Below are 23,868 nucleotides of genomic sequence, written 5' to 3'. Positions count from 1 at the left end.
ATCTTACTCATTAACTCTTGTAAAGACAAAGATACTCTTTTGTAAGATATAGTGCTAAGTATTATCATATCTAAATGTTCTTCATTGGTAATAAAACAAAGTATAATGGCAATAAGATAAATGTTATATTCACGGGAAGTCCAATTAATCTTGGATTTGCTACTAGATCTTAAGAGACTTCAATGTTCCTATGTTCTGTGTAACACAATCATCAACAGTTCAGATTGTCCTCACAGTAGGCTCATCAATACTTATTGCTAAATTAAAAAAAAACACTTACATTAAACTAAGAAAATGCATAATGCCATTAAGCAATTATCCAGCATAACACAATTTCAATACTATGAATATATAATTGCCATAATAATTACATTGAATATAATTAAAATATTTTTAAACTAAACTACATCACTTGGGTCACAGTCATAAAGGTTAACAGCCTTTTTACATGAGCAAGGTCAGCATCCACTGACTCCAGGGATTACTGTTAAACTGGAGTCATGATTAATAAGGAAAGTTCTAACATTTAAATAAGTGTAGTTTGACTAAGTAATTACTATTATAGGGAAAGAGGACAAACATCTACAGATATCTCAAGATATCTGGAAGATCAATCTCTTTTCCCACTACTCCACAGACTACATTACCTGTGTGACAGGAATTATGTACAGATGCATATTACTCTCTGTACCCAGGCATACTCCTTCCTTATACACAACTTGTCAATAGATCCACGGAAGACTAGACGTGCAAATTTGAATGTTAAAAACTCCTATGAAATTTCCACTGGGAGAGGAGGTTAAATTAGGCACACATGTACAAAACTGATCTTCGTTTAAACACCTCCATCATTTTAAACGTTTTTCCTAAAGCAGCCAGAAGTGTATTAATGGGCTGCAAGGTTTCAACTCAAAGCCTTTTTGCATTTCTATAACCCAAGTAGTAATCTGAATCAGCAAAACTTTAATATTCCACACTCCTAGCTCAAAAGTGGCAGTCTACTTTTTAAAAGTAGTTATAGAGCGCTGTCCTTGTAAGCCAAGTATCAGCCTGGAGCGTACTTTTTATTAGACCAAAAATAGGAGTTTACAATGGAAATAGTGACAAACTTAACTCTAATAGCAAAAGTGGTACAATTATAATGTCATTTTATAGATACAGACATGGATTTACTGCAAAACCTTAGAAGCAGTGTGAAATGGCAGAGAACAGTAGCTTCTGGCCAAGGCATATGTAATTCTGATCCTGAGATAACTGCACTGCAACTACAGGGTTCAATACTAGGAGGGTGCCTTTGGTGGTTGCAATGAGAGAGCACAGTCATGGTTACTAAGCTGGATATTCCATTTGTCACAATCCAATAAGGTGAAGTAAGCTGAGGGGAGTGTTGAGTGGGAACTGCAAGTTGGTAGGCTAGCAAAAACACAATGGCTATTGTATGTCATAAGCATTGAACAGCTGCCTGTGAGCGATATCATTCCCTTAGAATACTTAGACACATTTTGGTATCAGCGACTGGCCCTCAGGGCTACCCCTGCTCTCAGGTTCTTCAAAGTGCAGCTCTGGAGCACACTTGAGAAAACCACTACTCCCAATTGGCGTGGGTAAATGAAAATCCTTTCCATGGAGTTTGCCTTCACAGGATTGCATTTGGGCACTGTGCTTTGGCCACCTCATCTCCATCTCCTACCTCTCTTGCTTTCGCTCCTGCTAAGGGGTGCTCATTTCAGTGCAGGTGTCAATGTTCACTCAGACTGTTAAGCACTCGTATAAATAACATTTGTGGGCGCAGGATTGGGCCCTCTACAGAAGTCTCTCTACACAAATGTATAGCAAATTGCAAGTGCCCAATGCTAGCATTTGGTTGTCCCCACTTTTCAGCAATACTCAGTGGACAGAAGAATCGAGCCCATAATTTCTTCAGCACAATCAACCTATGAACTATTTTCGTCTTCTTTGCGTTAATAGATGAGGTTAAAAACAAAAATCACAATTATCTCGATCATTTGGTTCCAGAGCTACATTAACCACGCAAGAGACCCACTTCCTGGACACTACAGTGCAAATAAGTGATGTTCACATAAACACACCGTATACTGGAAACCTACTGACCGCTATACTTACCTACATGCCTCTAGCTTCCATCCAGGACACATCACACGATCCATTGTCTACAGACAAGCTCTAAGATACAACCACATTTGCTCCAATCCCTCAGACAGAGACAAACACCTAAAAGATCTTTATCAAGCATTCTTAAAACTACAGTACCCACCTGGGAAAGTGAGGAAACAGATTGACAGAGCAAGACAGGTATCCAGAAGTCACCTACTACAGGACAGGCCCAACAAGGAAAATAACAGAGCACCATTGGCCATCACGTACAGCCCCCAGCTAAAACCTCTCCAGCACATCATCAACAATCTACAACCTATTCTGGAAAACGATCCCTCACTCTCACAAACCTTGGGAGGCAGGCCAGTCCTCGCTTACAGACAGCCCCCCAACCTGAAGCAAATACTCACCAGCAACTACACACCACACCACAAAAACACTAACCCAGGAACCAATCCCTGTAATAAACCCTGTTGCCTACTCTATCCCCATATCTACTCTAGCGACACCAGAGGACCCAACCACATCCACCACATCATCAGGGGCTCAATCACTTGCACATCTACTAATGTGATATATGCCATCATGTGCCAGCAATGCCCCTCTGCCATGTACTTCGGCCAAACCCAACAGTCTCTGTGTAAAAGAATAAATGGACACAAATCAGACATCAGCAATGGTAACATACAAAAGCCAGTAGGAGAACCCTTGAATCTCCTTGGACATTCAATAACAGGTTTAAAAGTAGCCATCCTGCAACAAAAAAACTTCAAAAACAGACTTCAAAGAGAAACTGCAGAGCTACAAGTCATTTGAAAACTTAACACCATTAATTTGGGCTTGAATAGGGACTGGGTGTGGCTGGCTCACTACAAAAGCAATTTTCCCTCTCTTGGTATTGACACCTCCTCATCAATTACTGGGAGTGGACCACATCCACCCAGACTGAATTGGTCTTGTTATCACTGGTTCTCCACTTGAAAGGTAACTCCCTCCTCTTCATGTGTCAGTATATCTATGCCTGTATCTATAATTTTCACTCCATGCATCTGAAGAAGTGGTTTTTTTACCCACAAAAACTTATGCCCAAATAAATCTGTTAGTCTTTAAGGTGCCACCGGACTCCTCGTTGTTTTTGTGGATACAGACTAACACGGCTACACCTCTGATACTATTAACCAACAAATCCACAAGGCCTCAGCTTAGTTTACTATGTTTTTGGTACAGCCAAATCATAAAGAGAGAATGACAAGGAACACTAAGGATGTTCTCAGCACCTTTTTTGACCAATGCTATAAGCAGCCTGGAGATGGGAAGGATTTAAAAAATAACACCTTTAGAAATGATGTTCAATCAATTATGTAAGTAACACAACTCTTCACGGTTATGTGTTGCATAACTATACTATCTAAGAAGCACACGTGAAAATGCTAAATGATCTCACCTTCTCTCAATGACCAAAGTTCACCTGAACATTCTCAAACTCACTTCATGCCCAAATCTTGCAGTTTTAACTACTGTGCCTCGTGCTGGGGAGAATTGGGTGCCCACAATTAGACACATTGAGATGATTCAATCCTTGTCTGGATTTAACAGTCTACTAAAACAGACACTTCAGTACAAAGATAATCTTATATAGGGTCTAATCCAAAGACCTGTGAAGTAAACTGGGAGTTGTTCCATTGGCTTGAATGGTTTTTTAATTAAGCCCATATTACTCAAAATTCTGGAACAGAGAAAATCCACCCAATCTAATCTCTAGTGCTTGCAAGCATCCCTAGCTAGGATAATGTAGAAGGAAAACATGTGCTTCCTGAAGTCATACTGTCTGGGAAAATAAACAGTATTTTTAAATGGTTTTGTGATTTATAAAGAAGTAGCAAATATTTAATATAAAATACATACACTAAAAATTCAGCTTCTGAATACCTTCTACCACAAAATAGATTTCTGCTAGTTTATTGATAAAGTGGAATTGCTACTGAATAACTGAACAGTATCTTCATTGAGTCATTTTTACATTAAAATAAAAGCATCATACTAATAGTGTAAAGAAACCATCTTAAAACCTAACCACAAAACCAGTAAATAAAAAGCAAAACAAAAAAGATTATTTTATTGGGGAAAAATTATGATTTGAAGACAATTTCCTATGTCATAGAACAGCAATAAGCATTATAAAAATTATCAGGTTTGAGATTGAAGTTTTCTAAATATACACTGTGACAGACCCAGACCAGTGGGGTACAGGAGTCTGGTAGAGGGCAAATATACTGGTCACTGGATGAGTAGTTTTCTGTTCCCTGAGTGACCAGAGCAGGGGCTGCACTAGAGTAATCAGGAAGGTGTTTGGAGGAGGCCATGGGGAAGTAGCCCAGGGAGTTGTAGCTGTCATGCAGCTGTTACAGGAGGCACTATAGACAGTTGCAGTCCACAGGGCCCTGGGCTGGAACCCGGAGTAGAGGGCGGGCCCAGGTTCCCCCCAAACCTCCCAACTGACCTGGACTGTGGGTTCTTCCAGAGGGGAAGGTCTCTGGGCTGTTCCCCAACCCACATGGTGAATCTCTGAGGCAAGAAAATCCGCCAATAAGCACAGGACCCACCAAGATAGAGGAGGAACTTTGTCACAACACAAACTCTGATACAAAGTTTAGAAGATGTACATCACTCCAAGCTTTCATTAGATTTGTCAGATCATTCAAATACTAATGTGTAGAAAAGCTGCAATTTCAGTTCTTTAATATTGCTCACAAAGATTAAACTGTAACATTAAACTTACAAACAACTAAGGGATGGGCTTCAAATCTGGGTAATATGCTTTCTATACAAACGTATGCATGTTTGTAAGTATTTGCTGTGACAAGCAACTCATAGGATAAAATAGAGTTACAGCTTAATTAATCAAGTGAAAGTATTTCTCTTACCATCATTATCAATATTTATAACGTTTTTATCTTACTGTTTTGCTATTCTCAGGCTGAATAATGAGTAATCTTTGATCAGAAACCAACATCCCGATTATTATTAAGTATAATTTGTATTACCATAACACCTATGAATGGACCAGATCAACACCAATTTTAGAATCAAGGGACAGTTTTCTTCACTGCATACAAACAAGAGATAAACCATTTATCTCATGAGAAACCTAATTCTTAAGATTAGTAAAACATTACATAAAAAGGCAGCAGTGATGCAAATTCTCTGCTTTTATTCTGGCAGAGAGTCAACAGCACTTTCTACAAACTAAATGCTTGATTTGCCACGGTCAGAAGAGGGATTTGCCCTGAGCAGTGCAGACAGCGAGTGCACATTTAGCCTCCCACAGGATAGCTTTCAGTTCTGGCTGGGATTCCACAAGAGCCCAGCTGATGCAGGCTGTCTGGGAATGACAACCCCTTCCAGGTAAACTTTCCACCACAAGTGCCTTAGGGCCGAGATGACAACATATTTCAGAGCTAAATCTAGCCCTGAAACCTGAAAAAAATTAAAGCAATGAGGTTAGGCAGCAACTTTTTTAAAATTATTATTTAGCATAATTTCACACTCCAAGTTCCTCACAGGACAGTAGTCAGCAAGTGCAAAGTCAAATCAAACCAGTTGTTTAACTTGGTTTAAGAGAGGCCTCCAGTGGCCGCTGTGAAGTACAACTTTGTGAAACTAGAAAATTGTTGATGCTGTATTTTTAAATCACCGATACAACGTTCCCAACTAGAAACAACGTCTCAAAATGTAGATTAACTAGTCAGCCATTGCAAAGGAAAATCCCTGACATGTTGCTGCTTGTCTCCAAAGCACTAACAGTTTTAATCCACTTTTTCCCACGCCTCACCATAAGCTTTAGTTATGTCAAGTAATTCCTAGAGTTTGATATTTTTTATTTAACAAATCTTACTTTAATTACTTAATTTTAAATAGTTAAATTGAAAATTTAAGTTCTAATGCTACTTTTAATGATTAAGTAGCAATAATTATTAACACAAAGTCCGTATCTGTACATCCTGAATTTAAATGGTGTGTCAGAAGGGTACCTGTAGCCAATGCAGACAAAAAAATAAAGTATCTCATTCTCACTGTAAAAAACGGTTACCTACCTCCTGTAACAGTTGTTCTTTGAGAACTGTTGCTCATGTCTATTCCAATAGGTGTGTGTGCGCGCGCGCCGCATGCGCCTCTATTCTTCCCTAAGCCACATGCCAGTAACAGAGAGTGAATGCTCCATTCTGTGGACGTCAGGCATGCCCTAGCCTTCTACATTGAATGCACAAAGCCCTTTCGTAAGTCACCACAGCTCTTTATTGTAATTGCAGTGAATGAAGGGGCTTCCCATATCGTCCCAGCGTATGTCGTCATGGATCACCACGTCCTTTGTCTGCCGCATTCCTTGCACAGGTCCCTATCCAGGACATATGCAAGGCAGCAACATGGTCTTCCAACCACACCTTCATGTCGCACTTCATGTGTCAGTATATCTATGCCTGTATATCTTCATGGAAGGCGGGCGGGATTTGGAATGGACATGAGCAACACATCTCAAAGAACAACAGTTACGAGAGGTAAGTAACCGTTTTTTCTTCTTCGAGTGATTGCTCATGTGCATTCCAATAGGTGACTTCCAAGCAGTTACCCCGGAGGAGGGGTCGGAGTTCACCTGGTTGCTGAATGCAGGACTGCCCTACCAAACCCAGCATCGTCCCTTGCCTGCTGGGTGATGGCGTAGTGGGAAGTGAAGGTGAGAACTGAAGACCAGGTCGCCGTCTTGCAGATGTCCTGGATAGGGACCTGCGCCAGTAAAGCTGCAAATGTCTCCTGTGCTCTGGTAGAGTGCACCGTAATCGGAGGGGCTGGAACTTTAGCCAGGTCATGGCAAGTCCTGATGCAGGACGTGATCCATGATGAGATGCACTGGAATGAGATCAGGAGTCCCCTCATTCTTTCTGCGATAGCAATAAAAAGCTGCGGTGACTTACAAAACAGCTTTCTGCTTTCAGTGTACAATGCTACGGCACGTCTAACGTCCAAGGAATGGAACATGCGCTCCCTGTTAGTGGCATAGCGTTTAGGAAAGAACACAGGTAACAATATATCCTGGCTCACATGAAACTGGGAGACAACCTTAGGCAGGAACGCAGGGTGGGGGCGTAGCTGCACCTTGTCTTTATAAAATACCGTATAAGGCGGTTCGGAGGTCAGGGCCCTGAGTTCAAGCAGAGGTTATAGCCACCAGAAAAGCCACCTTCCAGGAAAGGTAGGATAGAGGGCAGGGCCATGGGCTCAAAGGGGGGCCCCATGAGTGAGGACAGGACCAGGTTGAGGTCCCAGGGGGAATCGGCCGACGTGCTGGAGGATAAAGTCTGTCCAGGCCCTTAAGAAACCTGCCCACCATGGGGTTACCAAACACCGGGATCGGTGCCACGACCGGGAGTGGTAGTGGCTGCGTTGGGACACAGACGATTCTGCGTCTGACTCTGACAAGTACTCTGTACCCAACCATGGAGGAGCGGAGCCTGACGATGCCAGGGATCAGTACCAGGGAGACGGAGATTGGCGCCGTAACATCATGGGCTTCCTCTGATGATGAATCTCTCCTCGGCTTCCTGACAAGGGAACATCCCGTCTGGTTTCTTTTTCTTATGTGGTACCAGGGACTGTGAACAGTGCTGCCGCATGGTATGGGCCTTGCGGGCCGGGGAGCGGTGCTAGTGCTTCCTGGCGGAGTCCTTCCTCAGTGCTGGAACATCCAGCACCAAGGCCGGTGCGCTGCACACTGAGGATGCCGGTGTCAGCTCTGGCTGTGGCTGAAGGGTCGACTCCATCTGGAGGCGCTTCAGGCAATAGTCACACTCCCTCTTAGTCCTAGGTCTCCTTTAAATAGGATACTTATCTGTCTGTCACCATGAAGTGGCAAAGAAAAATCTCACACACAAAAATAATTCCCACTAAATTCCATGGGCCTATGGATGCCAGAAGAGGATAGACAGAGCGAGACACATAAGGAGAAAAGTGATTTTCGAACACTCTGTTTACCTGCCTTAAACCTATACTGTAAAAACCCTGGAATGCTGTAAAATAAATTATAAAAATCCTTCAAAAGAACATGCTGGTACACCACTATTGTTTAGTCGTCTAAACTGTTATCCTCCCTTTAATGATAATGAGGCACACAGTGTTCTGCAAACGTTTCCTTTGTATTTACTGTGCATATAATAATTTACAAACAAATATAAATCTTCAATTATATATACAAAGCGCTGTCCCCATTACCCTCAGTATTAAATTATTGTAGATACTCCTGGGTACATCAACCAAAATAGTTTTTTATGTATTAAGTAGCATTATATTTCTACCTTGCAAACAGCCTCTGTATCCCAAGGTAAAATGGTCTTCAGATCAATTACTTCGCAGGACACACCTAGCTTTTCCTGAGCCATGGTTGCCACCTCTCGGATAACATGCACCTAAAAATGCAAGATAATGCAATAGTTGAGCTATCTGAAATATTAAAGGGATGCTTAAAAATTTGTTTAATTATGCATTTAGAGTTTTAATAGTTTAATATTATTTTATTTCATGATAGTTTATCTGAGAAAATTTAGTATGGAACAACAAGCTACTTGTTGAGTACTTTAATAAATATCTAGTCCTTTGCTCTGTTTTTCTCATTTATTACTTCAATTCTGTGTTCAAAAACTAAGAAATAACTCTCAAAAACAATCTACAACTACCATTCAGGGAAAATACATTTTGTTCAACAGGAACATTTATCAAATTTCTGGCAAATATCATCCTTAAATGGACTGAATCAACCTTACTGTTTTAATATACTTTGCCATCCCTAACATTTTTTTAGATCTGTGAACAGACTAAGACCAAAACTACAGAGTAATAATTTTTATAATAGTAGAATGGGGGGGGGGGGTCACACAGCCAAAAAAAATAGTACTAGGTACTGCACATACATGTTTCTTTTTGTAGATTGTAGTAATAGATTATCAGGTGTATGTCTCTTGTTTTTAAAGTGTCATCACAGGAAAAGATTAGAAAGGGTAAAAAAAACCTGCCAAAATTAACAACACTGTCTCATTCAAAACAAGAATACAATGGTACTTTATTAGTAACATATGAAATCTGCATACTCATCAGTTAAAGCAGTACAGAATTTCAGTGCAACTTTGATTAATGTCAAACCTTATCATAATATAACTATAATCAATAAATATGAAAAAATGCAAGTAATACCCCTCCAGCAGGAGAATTATACTGAACAGGAATGCAGCTAGTTTTGGCAAAGGAGAAAACAAAGTATTTACATAGTTTTGGCAAAGTCCCAAACAATGAAAGAGGTAGTATTCTATTGTATGGGACAGTCTAAAAGAGCAGCAGGTGTGAGCGAATATCAGATACTATTTTCAGGTTTAATGTCGCTCAGGTGTACAGTGCAGTAAAGAGGTGCTGTACAAATATCAGAGAGAATACCAGTTGTTTCTGGGCCTCACTGTTCCCATCTAGAAGATAGTCAGATGCACTATGTTCCAGCTCAGTTTGCCCAAGCTAGGGAAGGAGACAGACAACTCCAGCCCACTGCAGAACTCCAGAACTGAACCTGCGCTGTGCAGTGCTCTGGCCGGAGGAGAACGACCCTGGAGAGGAGCTGCCGGGACTGCTGTCTGCAATGTACCCGAAGGAGACAGCGGACCTTTGGACTACGGAATCCCCTGCCCAGATTGTGGTAGGAACTGGCCCAGGGAAATCAGACTTTAGTCCGGTTTTGTTGCCAGAGCACGAATCAGCGTGTTTCAATGGGATCCCGGCTGACCCAGTGGTGGAACCATTCGCCACTATTAGGCCTTGGGGCTGGGCCCAGGTCCCCCTACCTTCTGATACCAAACCCACTCCTGAGGTGATGGCCTATTCACCCCTTGGCCAGTAAGCCTGTGCTTTGCTTGTGGCGGGCCCCAGACTGAAGACTGCGGGCCGCCATAGTCAGGAGGCTTAGGCAAAAGCCTGTTTCCTGCTCTCTCCACCCAGAGGGTCAGGGCCCCTGTGATTGCCCCTGCCCGAGCACCAAGGCTTTGGCTAGGGACCACTTATGCTTATCACTCTGCCCGCCAGAAGGTCAGAACCACAGACTCTTAATTAACTGTTTGTTGCCTGACACAGCGACTCAGAGTGGCACACCTTTGAGCCTGAGCTCGAGGGACCACTACAGGGGTCGGCAACCTTTGGCACACGACCCATCAGGGTAATCCGCTGACGGGCCACGAGACATTTTGTTTATGGCACGCCACTTCCCGCATCTCCCATTGGCCAGGAACAGTGAACTGCAGTCACTGGGAGCTGCGGGGGGGGGGGGGGGGGGGAGCGTGCCAGTGGATGGTCAACATAAACAAAATGTCTCGCAGCCCACCAGCGGATTACACTGATGGGCCGTGTGCCAAAGGCTGCCGACCCCTGGAACCACTACAATAGAATCCCCACCGAAAAGCAGATTGACCTAATACTATTCTTTAGTAATGGAAATTATGCCACTCTCTCCTAGAAGCTTTCCAACTAAGTGACATAAAGAGCATGAAAATAGTGGCCGTCCATACACAGGTCTTCTTCAAGTGACAGCATACAAGAAGATATTGATCAGAATGCAAATTTTATATTCCAAGCCATATATATCCTCTATAAAGAGCTCAGGGGTAAAAAAGGCATTACAAACTATTGCCCCAAATGACATCAAACTGAGAAACTTTAGACCCTGAAATTCATGCTTTATACTTTTGCGTTGGAGAGTGTTATTTTATCGCTTTCCCAAGCTTTAAAAGATTTTTCCACATCTTGAATTTTTACAAAGTTCACAGAATATCAGGGGCTTTGAATGTTGCACGCAGTCTTGCCAATTAACCACTAGAATCTTACGGATGTAGATTTCTTCGTAGTGAAAGTTTGAGATAATCTATAGAACCTGTAAGAGCTATGCTAACAACATCTAAAAGGTGGCCCAAGAACGCTCAAAGAGGATCACTAAACAACGAAGCAAGTGTACCAGCCAGGACAGAGCATGTTTTGTTTTAGCATTCAAACATCTATAATTTTATTTCAGTGTGCTACTTTAAACTGCTCATTTCATTTTCATGCTCAGAGACAAATCCCATTACTACATTCCTACAGCATGCAACAGCCCTATGGCATATCTTAAACAAGACTTACTGACCTGAGTCCCCCAGGCAACCAGTGTAACATCACTTCCCTCCTGCAGTACCTCAGCTTGAGACAATGGAATGTAGTATGGCTCCACAGGAACTTGTTCCACTGAATAAATAAAAGTTTAAAAAAGGAAGCAACAAAGATTAGATTCTCTTACTATGCAGTATTTGACCAAGAAAATGTACTTTTTTGAAAATCAAGACGGATAATCTTTAATGTATTTATTAACACTGTATTGGAAACAATAAGCCTGAATTCATGTGAAGTAGTAACATCATGTATCCCAAACTGTCAGAGTGCAAATTATGTTTGACAATGATACTGTTCATCACAGTGCTCCATGCTTCATATCCAATAATCTTAAAAAAAATAAATGCATACTACTGATACTCCGTAACAATACCCTGATCATCACTAAACCAAAAGGTAGTATGTAAACAAAGTATACATGGTTGTGTGGTGTCTTAAGTTTTAGCCTAATATTGCGAAACCTGTAGAAGCAGGGCTTACGTTAGAAGTAAAAAACAGCAAAATAGTTAGTGTGACCTAGCCTTGAGATAATGGTGTTAAAAAAAAGGGGGGGGGGAAATACTGAAATAAATAGCAATAGCCTAAATAAAATGCAGATGTTTTTAATTAATCCACTTCACAAAAAGGTATAAATGCTTGTGTAATTTTGCTTGTACTTTGAAGAAACTAAGGCAGAGATGCTGTCTATCAGCTGTGTTCTTCCCTTGCAATTGCATGTCCTGAATAAAGCTGTTTCTGATTTTGTTGCTTCCAACCTAAAAGTAAAGTTTGTTTCTTCCACAATATTTGGTGCCGTGTGACTCGGATGGCTACGCCTGGCTGAGGCAGTGACCGCTATTACGGACCGTCCCCTTTTGAACCCCAGGCGCCAACTCAGAGGTAAGAGACCTTTTGAAATCTCTATTGGGGTATCGGAGGAGGACTGACCGTGGGGCCGTCTGTCCCTTTGAGCTCACGCCATGCGAACTTTTGCTTATGCAACAAGATCAGACGCAGAACGGTGATGGGGAATTGGTTGCCCCATGTAAGGTTAGTGATATGCTTTGTCTCTAACACTTAAATGGCTGCACTTAAACCCTCTTTTTCTTTTCCTGCGTCCACAAACTTTTAGCTGGCACCTGGGAAAGCCTCTTCCCAATTAATGGTTCAGCTATTGTTCCCTTACTGCCTTAAAATTATAGATATCTCCTTCATTGTCCATAATCACATATTAAACAGGAAAAAAAAGAAGTGTTTCAGAGAGGTTTTTAAAAGTTTGCTTGGTACTCATTTTCATATGTTTCTATCTTTAAAGCCAGAATACATCAATATTATCAGTCTAACCAAAGGGGACTTTGAGGGCAAAGAAAATGCTACCTAACAAACATTTAAAAATTATCTAAAATAGATTTCTATATAGATCATGTCAGGATTTTAAGATCAATCTCGGGGCCTTCTACAACTAGAAGTAAATGCTGGAATATTCCGCTGTAAAGATGGGATCACCTTTCCAAAAATCTACATCTCCTATTTCTGAGCTTGGATCACAAAACAGAAAACCTTAATAATACCACTGGTGTAAGACTACAGATTCCCTGCCTTTTCCCTTAGTCCAGCGTATGATGAAGGTGAAATTGCACTCTTGGTAGGTTGATTTTAAAAATAAGAAATGACAACTGCTTGAAGGAGAGTTATTCAAATAATTGCTTTCATACACTGCACTAGTAAAATGCCTCTGTCATATTCTGAAGGGATCACTGAGACATGAGAGGATGCTTCAGTTTCTATGCCTTTTCAAATTCTTGGTTTTTCTGCGGAGACTCAATAAAAGTGCACATTATGAAGCCAACTTTCCAACCAGGATTTAGATAAAAGCAACCAACTTATTTCCTCAAGATCTTATCTGCTACCTGAAAAGTTCTCTCTGCCTGTCCCGCTCCCCAAATACAAAGTGAAGCCCTGATCCTGCAAGCAGCTCTGCATGGGCAGACCTGGCAATTGTGGCAGCTCTGAATGGGCAGACTTCATCTCCTCAGAACAATGGGGAACCTGGAAGATAGAGTGTGACTCTCAAAGCCTCGTCTGCTTCAGGAGAAATATACCACCACACTATTCCTTGCTCCAGGTTCTGAGCAAAGAAACGACTGAGCCCTCAGCAAATACATTATTATTTTTTTAAAATTGCAATCATTGACTATATTTCAAACAATTTTTTTTCTGCTATTTGACCTGCTCTAGAGGTCAAACTTTATTCTAAAAAATAAATTAAATTGAAAGTTGATTGACAATGTTAGATTAAACTACAGAACACAATGAAAAGGACATAACTGTTAGATTCCTTAAAAGTGAAGGGTTCTTCATTCAGCTTTAGGGGGTCTTATTCCCACTTCTGCTCTTGGATTTCCCAAGCAGCAGGCGATGTAACTGACCAATCTGATTATTCAAATTCAGCTTCTGACCCATCTCCCCAAAATTAGAACTGGTTCAGGTTTTGTTCCATTTCTAGTTTGCACAGGACTTGGAAAATGTACATGTAAAATATAAATGACTATCACATTTAAAAATCCCATCGTCATATTTACAAACACGCTCACACACACTATTAGGTCTGATCCTGTGAAGACTTACACACATGCTTAACGTTATCTAAGTGGTTCACAGGGCATTAAGTTAGGCACATGCTTATGTCTACACAGGTTTGGGGCATTTAATGGCAGCTTTAGTAAGGGAATATACATGAGTCACTATGACAAATACTACCATTTAGCTCTTCTCTTCAAGCTGTGAAGTGGCATAAATTCTATCTTCAACATATCTGAACCAAGCACTTCCATGCACCACATAATCAAGAAGATAAGAACTCACCTCTGATCAGAGGCACTGACTTTTAGTTATGCCTGGGGGTGCTCCACCCCTGTTCTGCCCAAGGCCTTGCCCCACTCCACCCTTTCCCCCAAGTCTCCACCCTCGCTCTGCCTCTTCCCATCCCCGCCCCATGCCCTCCCTGAGGCCCCTGCCCAGTCATTGCTCTCCACCCTGCCCCAAGCCACTCCCCGAGCCACCAAACTGCTGCTCAGTGGCACCACCGATCAGCTATGGCTGGTGGATGCTGAGCACCCACTAGTTTTTTCCATGGGTGCTCCAGCCCCGGAGCACCCAGGGAGTCGGCTCCTGTATCTCTGATTATTATATTTGTCAAATCTTTTATAGCCAAGAATAAATCATGGTAGTGCAACCTAATTTCCTTCTTGGACAGGGTTACTGGCCTATTGGATACAGGGGAAGCAGTAAACGTGAAATATCTTGATTTTACCAAGGCTTTTTACACTGTCCCATTGACATTCTCATAAGCAAACTAGGGACCAGTGGTTCTCCAAGTGTGGGGCACACCGCACTCGGGAAGTGCAGAGGAACATTTGGGAGGGCATGCAGCGGGGCAGGGAGGGAGAGCCATGCTTCCAGCCCTGCTCCACCCCCAGGCCTAACTCCTCCCCCATCCCTGCCTTCAGTCCAAACTCCACTGCTGAGGAAGCCTTGGCTGTGCAGTAATGGAGGGGGAACGTGACAGATTCTGTTACTGGGAGAAGGGGGAGGGCACGACTGGGAAAGTTTGAGCACTACTGGTCTAGATGAAATTACTATAAGGTAGATGCACAACATGTTGAAAAACCATACTCAGAGTAATTATCAAAAGTTTGCTGTCAAATTAGGAGGCTATATCTAGTCGAATCCTGTAAGGGTGTGTCCTGCGTCTGGTGCTATTCAACATTTTCATTAATTACTTGGGAAATGGAGTGGAAAGTATGCTTATAAATTTTGCAGATGACAGTGTCACAAGCTATCTGAAGTGTCTCAGGAGCATGAGTACCCACCTCAGGGAAGACTGTTAAGAAGCAGGGCACAAACCCGCAACTGGCTATGAATTCTATACTTAGATTTCATCAAACAAGTACAAGTGTAAACTCCTCAGGCACTCTAATAACCTAGCCATGGAGTCAGAGACAGTCTCCTTGGGTATTCTGGTCTATCTTGCCACCTAGGCAAGCCTGCCTTGGTGAGAACTGGACCCTTACACCAAAAATCACAATAATATTCAGGTTACTCCCAATCCCAAAGGGCCAGTCACTTACCCCAGATCAACTTCACTTTACACCAAAGACAACGTTTATAGCTAATCCTATAATAAACGGTCTAAAGATTTATTAACTAAGAAAAAGAAATGAGTTATTTACAAGGCATACAAATACACAAATGTGTTACAGTCTTACGTTCCAAAAGGTGATAGAAGCTGCAGTAATATGCAAGTCCTATATGTCCTTTAGGGCTAACCCAGGCCAAGCACTGGGGATCTTTTGCTCATGCTTATTAATTCTTGCCCCTTTGAGTCCAAGCAGCTTAAAGATCCAGTTTATTCTTGTTAGGGATATTTATTCCCTTCCCTCCAGAGTTCAATCTTATGGGATGAGTTCATGCATACATGTCCTCTTCATGGAAAGGGGAGGATGCAATTAACAAAGCCTTTGTTTCACAACAGCTCATTCAGTTTCAATGGGCCTTCTTCGTGGGCAGGACCTAACACTTTCTATAGGAAGCCAGCATTTTACATTAATTAATGCTTCTTTCCTGTTTGATGACTTACACAATTAAGAACATTACAATGCAAACACTTAATATCACCTTATAACATGGGGTACAGTGAGATTAATATATGTAGCACACTACAAGCATTTCATAAAGTCTAAACACACTAAACACATTTTTATAACTTAATACCTATTTTAACAATACTAACACACAGGTGACCCTGACTGGCTCCAGCTATATATTTTTTAGTGTTCAGTGAGGCCTATGGGCCTTGGCATGAGCTGCCACCTGGTCTGCAGTGTTACAGACGCTAAGCTGGAAAGAGTTGCAAGCAGTTTGGAGGACAGGAATGGAATTCAAAATGACTTTGACAAACTGGAGAACTGATCTGAAATCAACAAGATAAGATTCAATAAAGACAAGTGTAAGGTATTACACTTGAGAAAAAAAAATCGAAGGCTCAAATCCAAAATGGGGAACAACTGGGTAGGCAGTAGTACTGATGAAAAGTATCAGAGGGGTAGCCGTGTTAGTCTGAATCTGTAAAAAGCAACAGAGGGTCCTGTGGCACCTTTGAGACTAACAGAAGTACTGGGAGCATAAGCTTTCGTGGGTAAGAACCTCACTTCTCATCTGAAGAAGTGAGGTTCTTACCCACGAAAGCTTATGCTCCCAGTACTTCTGTTAGTCTCAAAGGTGCCACAGGACCCTCTGTTGCTTTTTACTGATGAAAAGAATCTGGGGGTTAAAGTGGATCACAAATTGAATATGAGCCAACAATGTGATGCAGTTGTGAAAAAGGCCATACTTCTAGGGTATATTAATAGGAGTATCGTATGCAAGACACAGGAGATAACTGTCCTGTTTTGCTTGGCATTGATGAGGACACAGCTAGAGTAGTCTGTCCAGTTTTGAGTACCACGCTTTAGGAAAGATGCGGACAAACTGGAGAGAGTCCAGAGGAGAGCAACAAAAATAATAAAAGGTTCAGAAAACCTGACATATGAGGAAAGGTTAAAAAACTGGGTATGTTTAGACTAGAGAAAGGAAGACAGGGCGGGAGAAGGGAGCCTGATAGTCGTCAAATATGCTATGGGCTGTTATAAAAAAAGAGGACTATGATTAATTGTTCTCCGTGTTCACTGAAGGTAGGACAAGAAATAATCAGCTTCATCTGCAGCAAGGGAGATTTAAGTTAGATGTTAAAAAGATGTTCCTAATTATAAGGATAGTTTAGCAATAGAATAGGTTACCAAGAAAAGCCATGGAATAAACATGGACGTTTTAAGCACAGGTTAGACAAGCAACTGTCAGGAATACTAGGTATACTTGGTCCTGCCTCAGCACAGGCAGATAGACTAGGAGACCTCTCAAATTCCCTTCCTGCCCTACATTTCTATGATTCTATGTTTACATTTGAAACCACTATGAAGATTTCACATGTTATTTATTGATGCACCGATTCAGAAGATATAACACCATTTTTCATTCAAAGTAGTGAGGATGCTTGAAAACAGCACTTCAAGAGAGACTGAACAACACAGTTATCTTTTAGTCTCATACAGAATATAGCCAAAATCCTTACTTTCAATTCAGGGCAAAGATGAGTCCTCAGATAAATTGAGCAGCGTGAGCTTACCTGGGAGAAGACTTTGACCCTTAATTTGTTTTAAAACACAACACTGGATTTCTGAAACATTCAGGGTTTTCAAAGCCTCTAGCGCCATTCACTATTTAATTGTCAAACACACTGCAAATCCTTCTGGTAAAACAAACATAAAAGTGCATTTTTGAGGGACCAAAAGTATTTTTCCAAGCTCTTGAAAATTCCCAGTTGGCTCATTAGCTTGAGTCAAAGAGATGTCTAAATAAAATCGTAGCTTAAATTCACACAGACAATGTCTCTCGTTCACTCCTTTTTTTCTTTTTCTTTTTTTCCCCCCCTCCTTTTGCAGAATATAAAAGCCTCTACCAAGGACATCTGTGATCAGTTATAACCCTGGTGATGTAATTCATTTAGGCCTGGCATTTTCAAGTCACAATTTCCAGCCATACTACTTAAATGCTCTGTTAAGTAGTAAACTATTTTACCACTGTAGCACATAGCAGATGACTTTTCACAATGATTTTCTTCACTCAAGTCTTTTTCAAATATCTCTTTGCAGCCTTTTGCTCTGCACCCCACAGCACTGTGATGGTCTATATCTATACTATTATGTTCACCATTTTTACAAGACTATGATAAATTTTGTATGAGTATGTCTTGTGAGGCATCATTTTAAAATTCAATCTACTGAACATTACTGTCCTGGTAAAACATGTATATCAACATTGTACGTAAAGGTATAGGACAGGGCTGGCCAACTTGAGCCCGAGAAGGAGCCAGAATTTATCAATGTACATTGCCAAAGAGCCACAATAATATGTCAGCAACCCCGCATCAGCTCCCCCACCCAACCCCCAGCACCTCCCACCCACCGGCAGCCCCACAGATCAGCGCCTCCTCCCTCTGCACCCCCCAATCAGCTGTTTCGTGGCATGCAGGAGGCTCGGACGGGGAGGAGCGAGGGCATAGCAGGCCCGGGGGGGGGGAGGGGTGGAGTGGGGACAGGGCCTGTAGCAGAATCAGGGGTTGAGCAGTGAGAACCCCCCGGCATATTGGAAAGTTGGTGCCTGTAGCTCCAGCCCCAGAGTCGGTGCCTATACAAGTAGCTGCATATTAACTTCTGAAGAGCCGCATGTGGCTCTGGATCCATAGGTTGGCCACCCCGGTATAGGATTCTACTATAACACAATGCTGTAACATGCTTCAAGTTTAGAAAATCTGGCCCAAACCTGTTTCTCAGAAACAAAAGACTGACCAACACCCAAGCCATGTGTCAACAAAGTCAAGTGGGCTATCACCAAGTTAAGCAGTCATTTCTTGGCAAGAAAAAGGGTGTGAGCAAGGACATTACATATTGGCAAAGACACTGCTGGGGGTTTCCATTCCCCATATGTTCTGCTGAACATGTACCCCAGATGAAGATATTCCTCAAAGGGGGGGGAAATGGTACAAGAACAGAGGACACACACAACACCTCACCTCTCTCTCCCCATCTCTACTCTCGGAAGCTACAACTTTCGAAAGAGAAAGAAAGCATCATTGAACTGGAGGAGGGGTGGTCCTGGGTAGAAGGCTTTTCAGCCAGTGCAGACTGCTGTAAGCATATGGTGAGACAAAACCTTTTTGCTTTTAAGTTCACTTAGCTTCTTAAGTTGGGTATTAACTTGTGTTTTATCTTTTATGCCTTTTGTAACTAACTCTGACTTTTATGCCTCATTACCTGTGTCACTTAAAATATTTATTTTCTTTTGGTAGTTAATAAATTTATCTTATTGTTTTATCTTAATCAGCCTGTTTGGATTAAAATGCATGGGAAACTCCATTTGGGATAACAAGGCTGGTGCATAACATTGTCCATTGATGAAATGACAGACTTTATATGATCTTGCATTGTTCAATGGTGTGCGGTACTTGGTGTTTTTTAGAGTCTGCCTTATAGGAACAATTATTTTTGAATATTGATATTTTCCTAATTATTTTAAATAATAATAATAATGCATGGACATCTTTAATGAGAAATGAAGTAACTGTAACTGGACTCTGCATTTTCACATTCATGGGATGCACTGGCCAAGTGCAGGTTAGAGGGCAGAACTCTAACCGTGCTTATTGGACTGATCACATGCCCCTCTAGCCCCTCCTTTTCACATTTGTGAACATTCTGAATGAGAGGCTATAAAAGGAGGCTTGGAGCTCCTGCCAAATCAGTTTCCTTCACCTCCCTGTCAGGTCCTGCATAGAAATAAGGACTTTGAAGAAGAGGGGAAGCCAGGAAAGGAGTGTGAGCATGCAGAGTCCATCTCAAAGAACTCCAATTACACTGGTCTACAATTTTTGAGAAGTCGTCTGCTTCAGAGATAAAATGTGCTATTTATTATGTATTTTGATGTGCTGAATTTAAATATGACAATTAAAACAACTGATTGGCTACTGTTTCTAAGATATTTAAGTTTTGACATTTTATGTCTATGGATATTGTGTAGATAGTAGAGTTTTAATCATAAATTGTAAACCTAGGTCTTTTCATGTGTTTATGGTTGCTTTACATGATAATATTTCACCTGTCCTGTTTATGTAACACTTTAAAAATCAGCAAAAGGGTTATATAAATAAAATTTATTATGAAACAAAAGGCAAAAATCTATTATGTACATCGTTTAGTCCTATTCAATGTCTACTCGGCACTTCTTGGCTTGTCTCTTCTATTCATTAAATGGAGCATCTCTTGTCACTGTCCAGCAATAGTCTGCAAGCATTGATGGGCTCCATTTGCCCTGATAGCGTTTCTCCATTGTTGCAATGTCCTGGTGAAATCGCTCGCCGTGCTCGTCGCTCACAGCTCCGCAGTTCGGTGGAAAAAATCTAGATGAGAGTGCAAAAAATGTATCTTTAGTGACATGTTGCAACCAAGGCTTTTGTATGCCTTGAGGAGGTTTTCCACCAACAACCTGTAGTTGTCTGCCTTGTTGTTTCCGAGAAAATTTATTGCCACTAACTGGAAGGCTTTCCATGCTGTCTTTTCCTTGCCACGCAGTGCATGGTCAAATGCATCATCTCAAAGAAGTTCACGAATCTGAGGACCAACAAAGACACCTTCCTTTATCTTAGGGTACGTCTATACCCAGCCGCTAGTTCGGCGGCTGGCAATCGAACTTCTGGGTTCGACTTATCGCGTCTTGTCTGGACGCGATAAGTCGAACCCGGAAGTGCTCGCCGTCAACTGCGGTACTCCAGCTCGGCGAGAGGAGTACCGCGGAGTCGACGGGGGAGCCTGCCTGCCGCGTGTGGACCGAGGTAAGTTCGAACTAAGGTACTTCGAACTTCAGCTACGTTATTCACGTAGCTGAAGTTGCGTACCTTAGTTCGATTTGGGGGTTTAGTGTAGACCAAGCCTTAGCTTTACTTAACCTTGGAAATTTTCCACGGAGGTACTTGAAAACTGCTTGTGTTTTGTCAATGGCCTTGACAAAGTTCTTCATCAGACCCAGCTTGATGTGTAAGGGTGGTAACAACATCTTCCTTGATTCAACAAGTGGTGGATGCTGAACACTTTTCCTCCCAGGCTCCAATGACTGTCAGAGTGGCCAATCTTTCTTGATGTAGTGGGAATCTCTTGCACGACTATCCCATTCGCAGAGAAAACAGCAGTACTTTGTGTATCCAGTCTGCAGACCAAGCAAGAGAGCAACAACCTTCAAATCGCCACAAAGCTGCCACTGATGTTGGTCATAGTTTATTCAACTCAAAAGTTGTTTCATGTTGTCATAGGTTTCCTTCATATGGACTGCATGACCAACTGGAATTGATGGCAAAACATTGCCATTATGCAGTAAAACAGCTTTAAGACTCGTCTTCGAAGAATCAATGAACAGTCTCCACTCATCTGGATCGTGAACGATGTTGAGGCCTGCCATCACACCATCGATGTTGTTGCAGGCTACAAGATCACCTTCCGTGAAGAAGAATGGGACAAGATCCTTTTGACAGTCACGGAACATGGAAACCCTAACATCACCTGCCAGGAGATTCCACTGCTGTAGTCTGGAGCCCAACAGTTCTGCCTTACTCTTGGGTAAGGGATTGATAGACTAGGGGACTACCTAAACTCTAGTTCTATCTATATGATAGGTTAGAGCCCATTCTGCATCTGGGATGTGTAATCTAGTCTCATCTGGATGATTATGTAGTTTTGGAAAAAATATAGGTAAACTGACTGACTGGTTAATGTGGAATTTAGTAACCACTGTGACACTGCACCCCATAATATCACTGTGAAGAATATATGGTTGACATAGCTATGATGTACTTTATGCAAGATAAGTCATGTGAGATGTCAATGGAAAGGTTATCATCTGCTGAATTTGATTATCCTATTTGTATATATGTATCATTTTTATATCCAAAGTTATGAATATTGACTATGTACCTATTTCACATATGGCTATTTCTGGGCAACACCTACTATGCAAAAGACTCTCAGTCTAGATGGCTGGCTGGGAAGGGTCCATTCAAGTTAATGAGCCATTAAAGAAAACAATAGGCCTTAGGAGAAGCTTATCTCCCACCTCGGAAGCCTTCCTGAGGATGCTACAGACAGCCGCCAAGTAATGGCTGCTGTGACACTACAGGGACATGACAGGGATGTCAGTATGTTTCCACTGACTGGCATGGGAACCAAGCTTTGAAACAAATGGTTCCTGCCCTATACAAAAGCTATATAAGACAGGGAAGTGACATCATCTTGGTTCTTCACTGACTCCCCCACCCAAGAAGATGCCTGGAAACACCTGAGGAACAAACACCAACTGGGGAAAGTGCTGGACCCAGTTAAAGGGATTTTTAATCTGTGAATGGAACACCTGGGGATTCCAAGCTGTACGCAAGTGCATCTTGCCCCTTAAAAATCTGGAGCCTGCATGTATCATCACTTAGGGTGAGAATTTGCTATTCATATCCAACCTATGTAGTATATTAAACTTAGTTTGCATTTTTGTTTATTTACTAGATAATCTGCTTTGATCTCTTTGCTATCCTTTATAATTACTTACAATCTATCTTTTGTAGTTAATAAACTTGTTTTTGCTTTATCTAAAATCAATGTGTCGGAGTCATAACTCGGGGCAGAAAGCTGTTGTATATTCCTCTCCACATTGAGGGAGGGGGTGAATTTCGTGAGCTTACACTATACAGTTCCCTGTGCAGTGCAAGGCAGTATAATTTTGGGTTTACACTCCAGAGGGGGTGCATGCCTGAGTAGCTGGAAAGTACCCTAGCTGGAACCTTCCCATGCAGTAGCTGGTCAGAGCATCTACATGTAACTGCAGCTGGGTGTGTCCCTACGTGTATGTGTGCTGGTGAAAGTGCAGGCTAGAGCCTGGAGAGAGCTTGGCAGCTTGTCAAAGTAGTACAGTGTAAAAGGGAGCCCAGGCTGGTGGGTCAGGGAGGCTCAATGGTACTCTAGTTCCAGTTGGCACCCCAGGGGAAACCGGTCACAACCACCTTAGACAAGATTTTGGGTGAGGGCATAACAGAATGATTTACAGATACACCTCTACCCCAATATAACACAACCCGATATAACACGAATTCGGATATAACATGGTAAAGCAGTGTTCCAGGGGGGCGGGGTTGCGCACTCCGGTGGATCAAAGCAAGTTCGATATAACGCGATTTCACCTATAACGCGGTAAGATTTTTTGGCTCCCGAGGACAGCGTTATATCGAGGTAGAAGTGTATAAGAGAAGAGTGAACTCTTAAAGGACATCCAGAAACCAGAAGATTTAAGATGCAGCAAATATTCTAATGTGGATTGAACTGGAGCCAAAAGTGATGGCCTTTAGCTCAAGGCCACTGATGTGTAACTTTTTCTGTAGGGAACCAATGGACCTCAAACTGTTTAGATATAACCCCATCTAGACCAGATGCATCTGATGTGATTATCATTGAAGATGTGGGAAGATGGAAGGGCAGCCCAGACACAATATTGTGATGAGACTACCACATTAGGGAGTGCAGTATGTGCTTTGGGATGACTAATTTCTGAAACTGCCTCTCCTCTTATCTTCCAGGATGAGTTGCTCTGAGAAACAATCATTTATGGTGTCTAGAAAGTTCCTCTCTGCATCATGTCATGCAAAGAAATATATCCAGTCAATATGGGGATGGTTGAAATCCCCTTTATTAAGGTTTTTGTAACCTTTCTAAAATCTCTGAGTATTTCACAATCACAGTCACCATACTTGTTTGGTGGTTGGCAGTATATTCCGATTACTATACTCATTATTCAAACATGGCTTTTCTATCCATAGCTATGGTACAGTCTGAGTCATTTAAGTTCACTATATTTGACCCTATGTTG

The 23,868-nt window shown here is 41.8% G+C and overlaps 1 protein-coding gene across 3 annotated transcripts in view; it reads right to left on the bottom strand.

The window, feature by feature from the left end:
• BCKDHB (branched chain keto acid dehydrogenase E1 subunit beta) overlaps window positions 1-23,868 on the bottom strand; it is a 268,552-nt gene that overhangs the window by 154,946 nt on the left and 89,738 nt on the right. For all 3 annotated transcript variants that reach the window (XR_010599499.1, XM_065588086.1, XM_005299605.5), the window contains exons 7-8: window positions 11,318-11,415; window positions 8,463-8,573 (exon numbers count right to left, since the gene is read on the bottom strand). Coding sequence is in view for 2 of the 3 variants with exons in the window: in XM_065588086.1 (XP_065444158.1) it covers window positions 8,463-8,573; window positions 11,318-11,415 (209 nt within the window). In the remaining variant the exon portion in view is untranslated. The remainder of the gene's footprint in view (window positions 1-8,462; window positions 8,574-11,317; window positions 11,416-23,868) is intronic.

Source organism: Chrysemys picta, chromosome 3, assembly GCF_011386835.1.
Source record: "Chrysemys picta bellii isolate R12L10 chromosome 3, ASM1138683v2, whole genome shotgun sequence".
In the NCBI taxonomy this organism is placed as follows: domain Eukaryota; kingdom Metazoa; phylum Chordata; order Testudines; family Emydidae; genus Chrysemys; species Chrysemys picta.
This window is presented reverse-complemented; position numbering and strand designations above follow the sequence as displayed.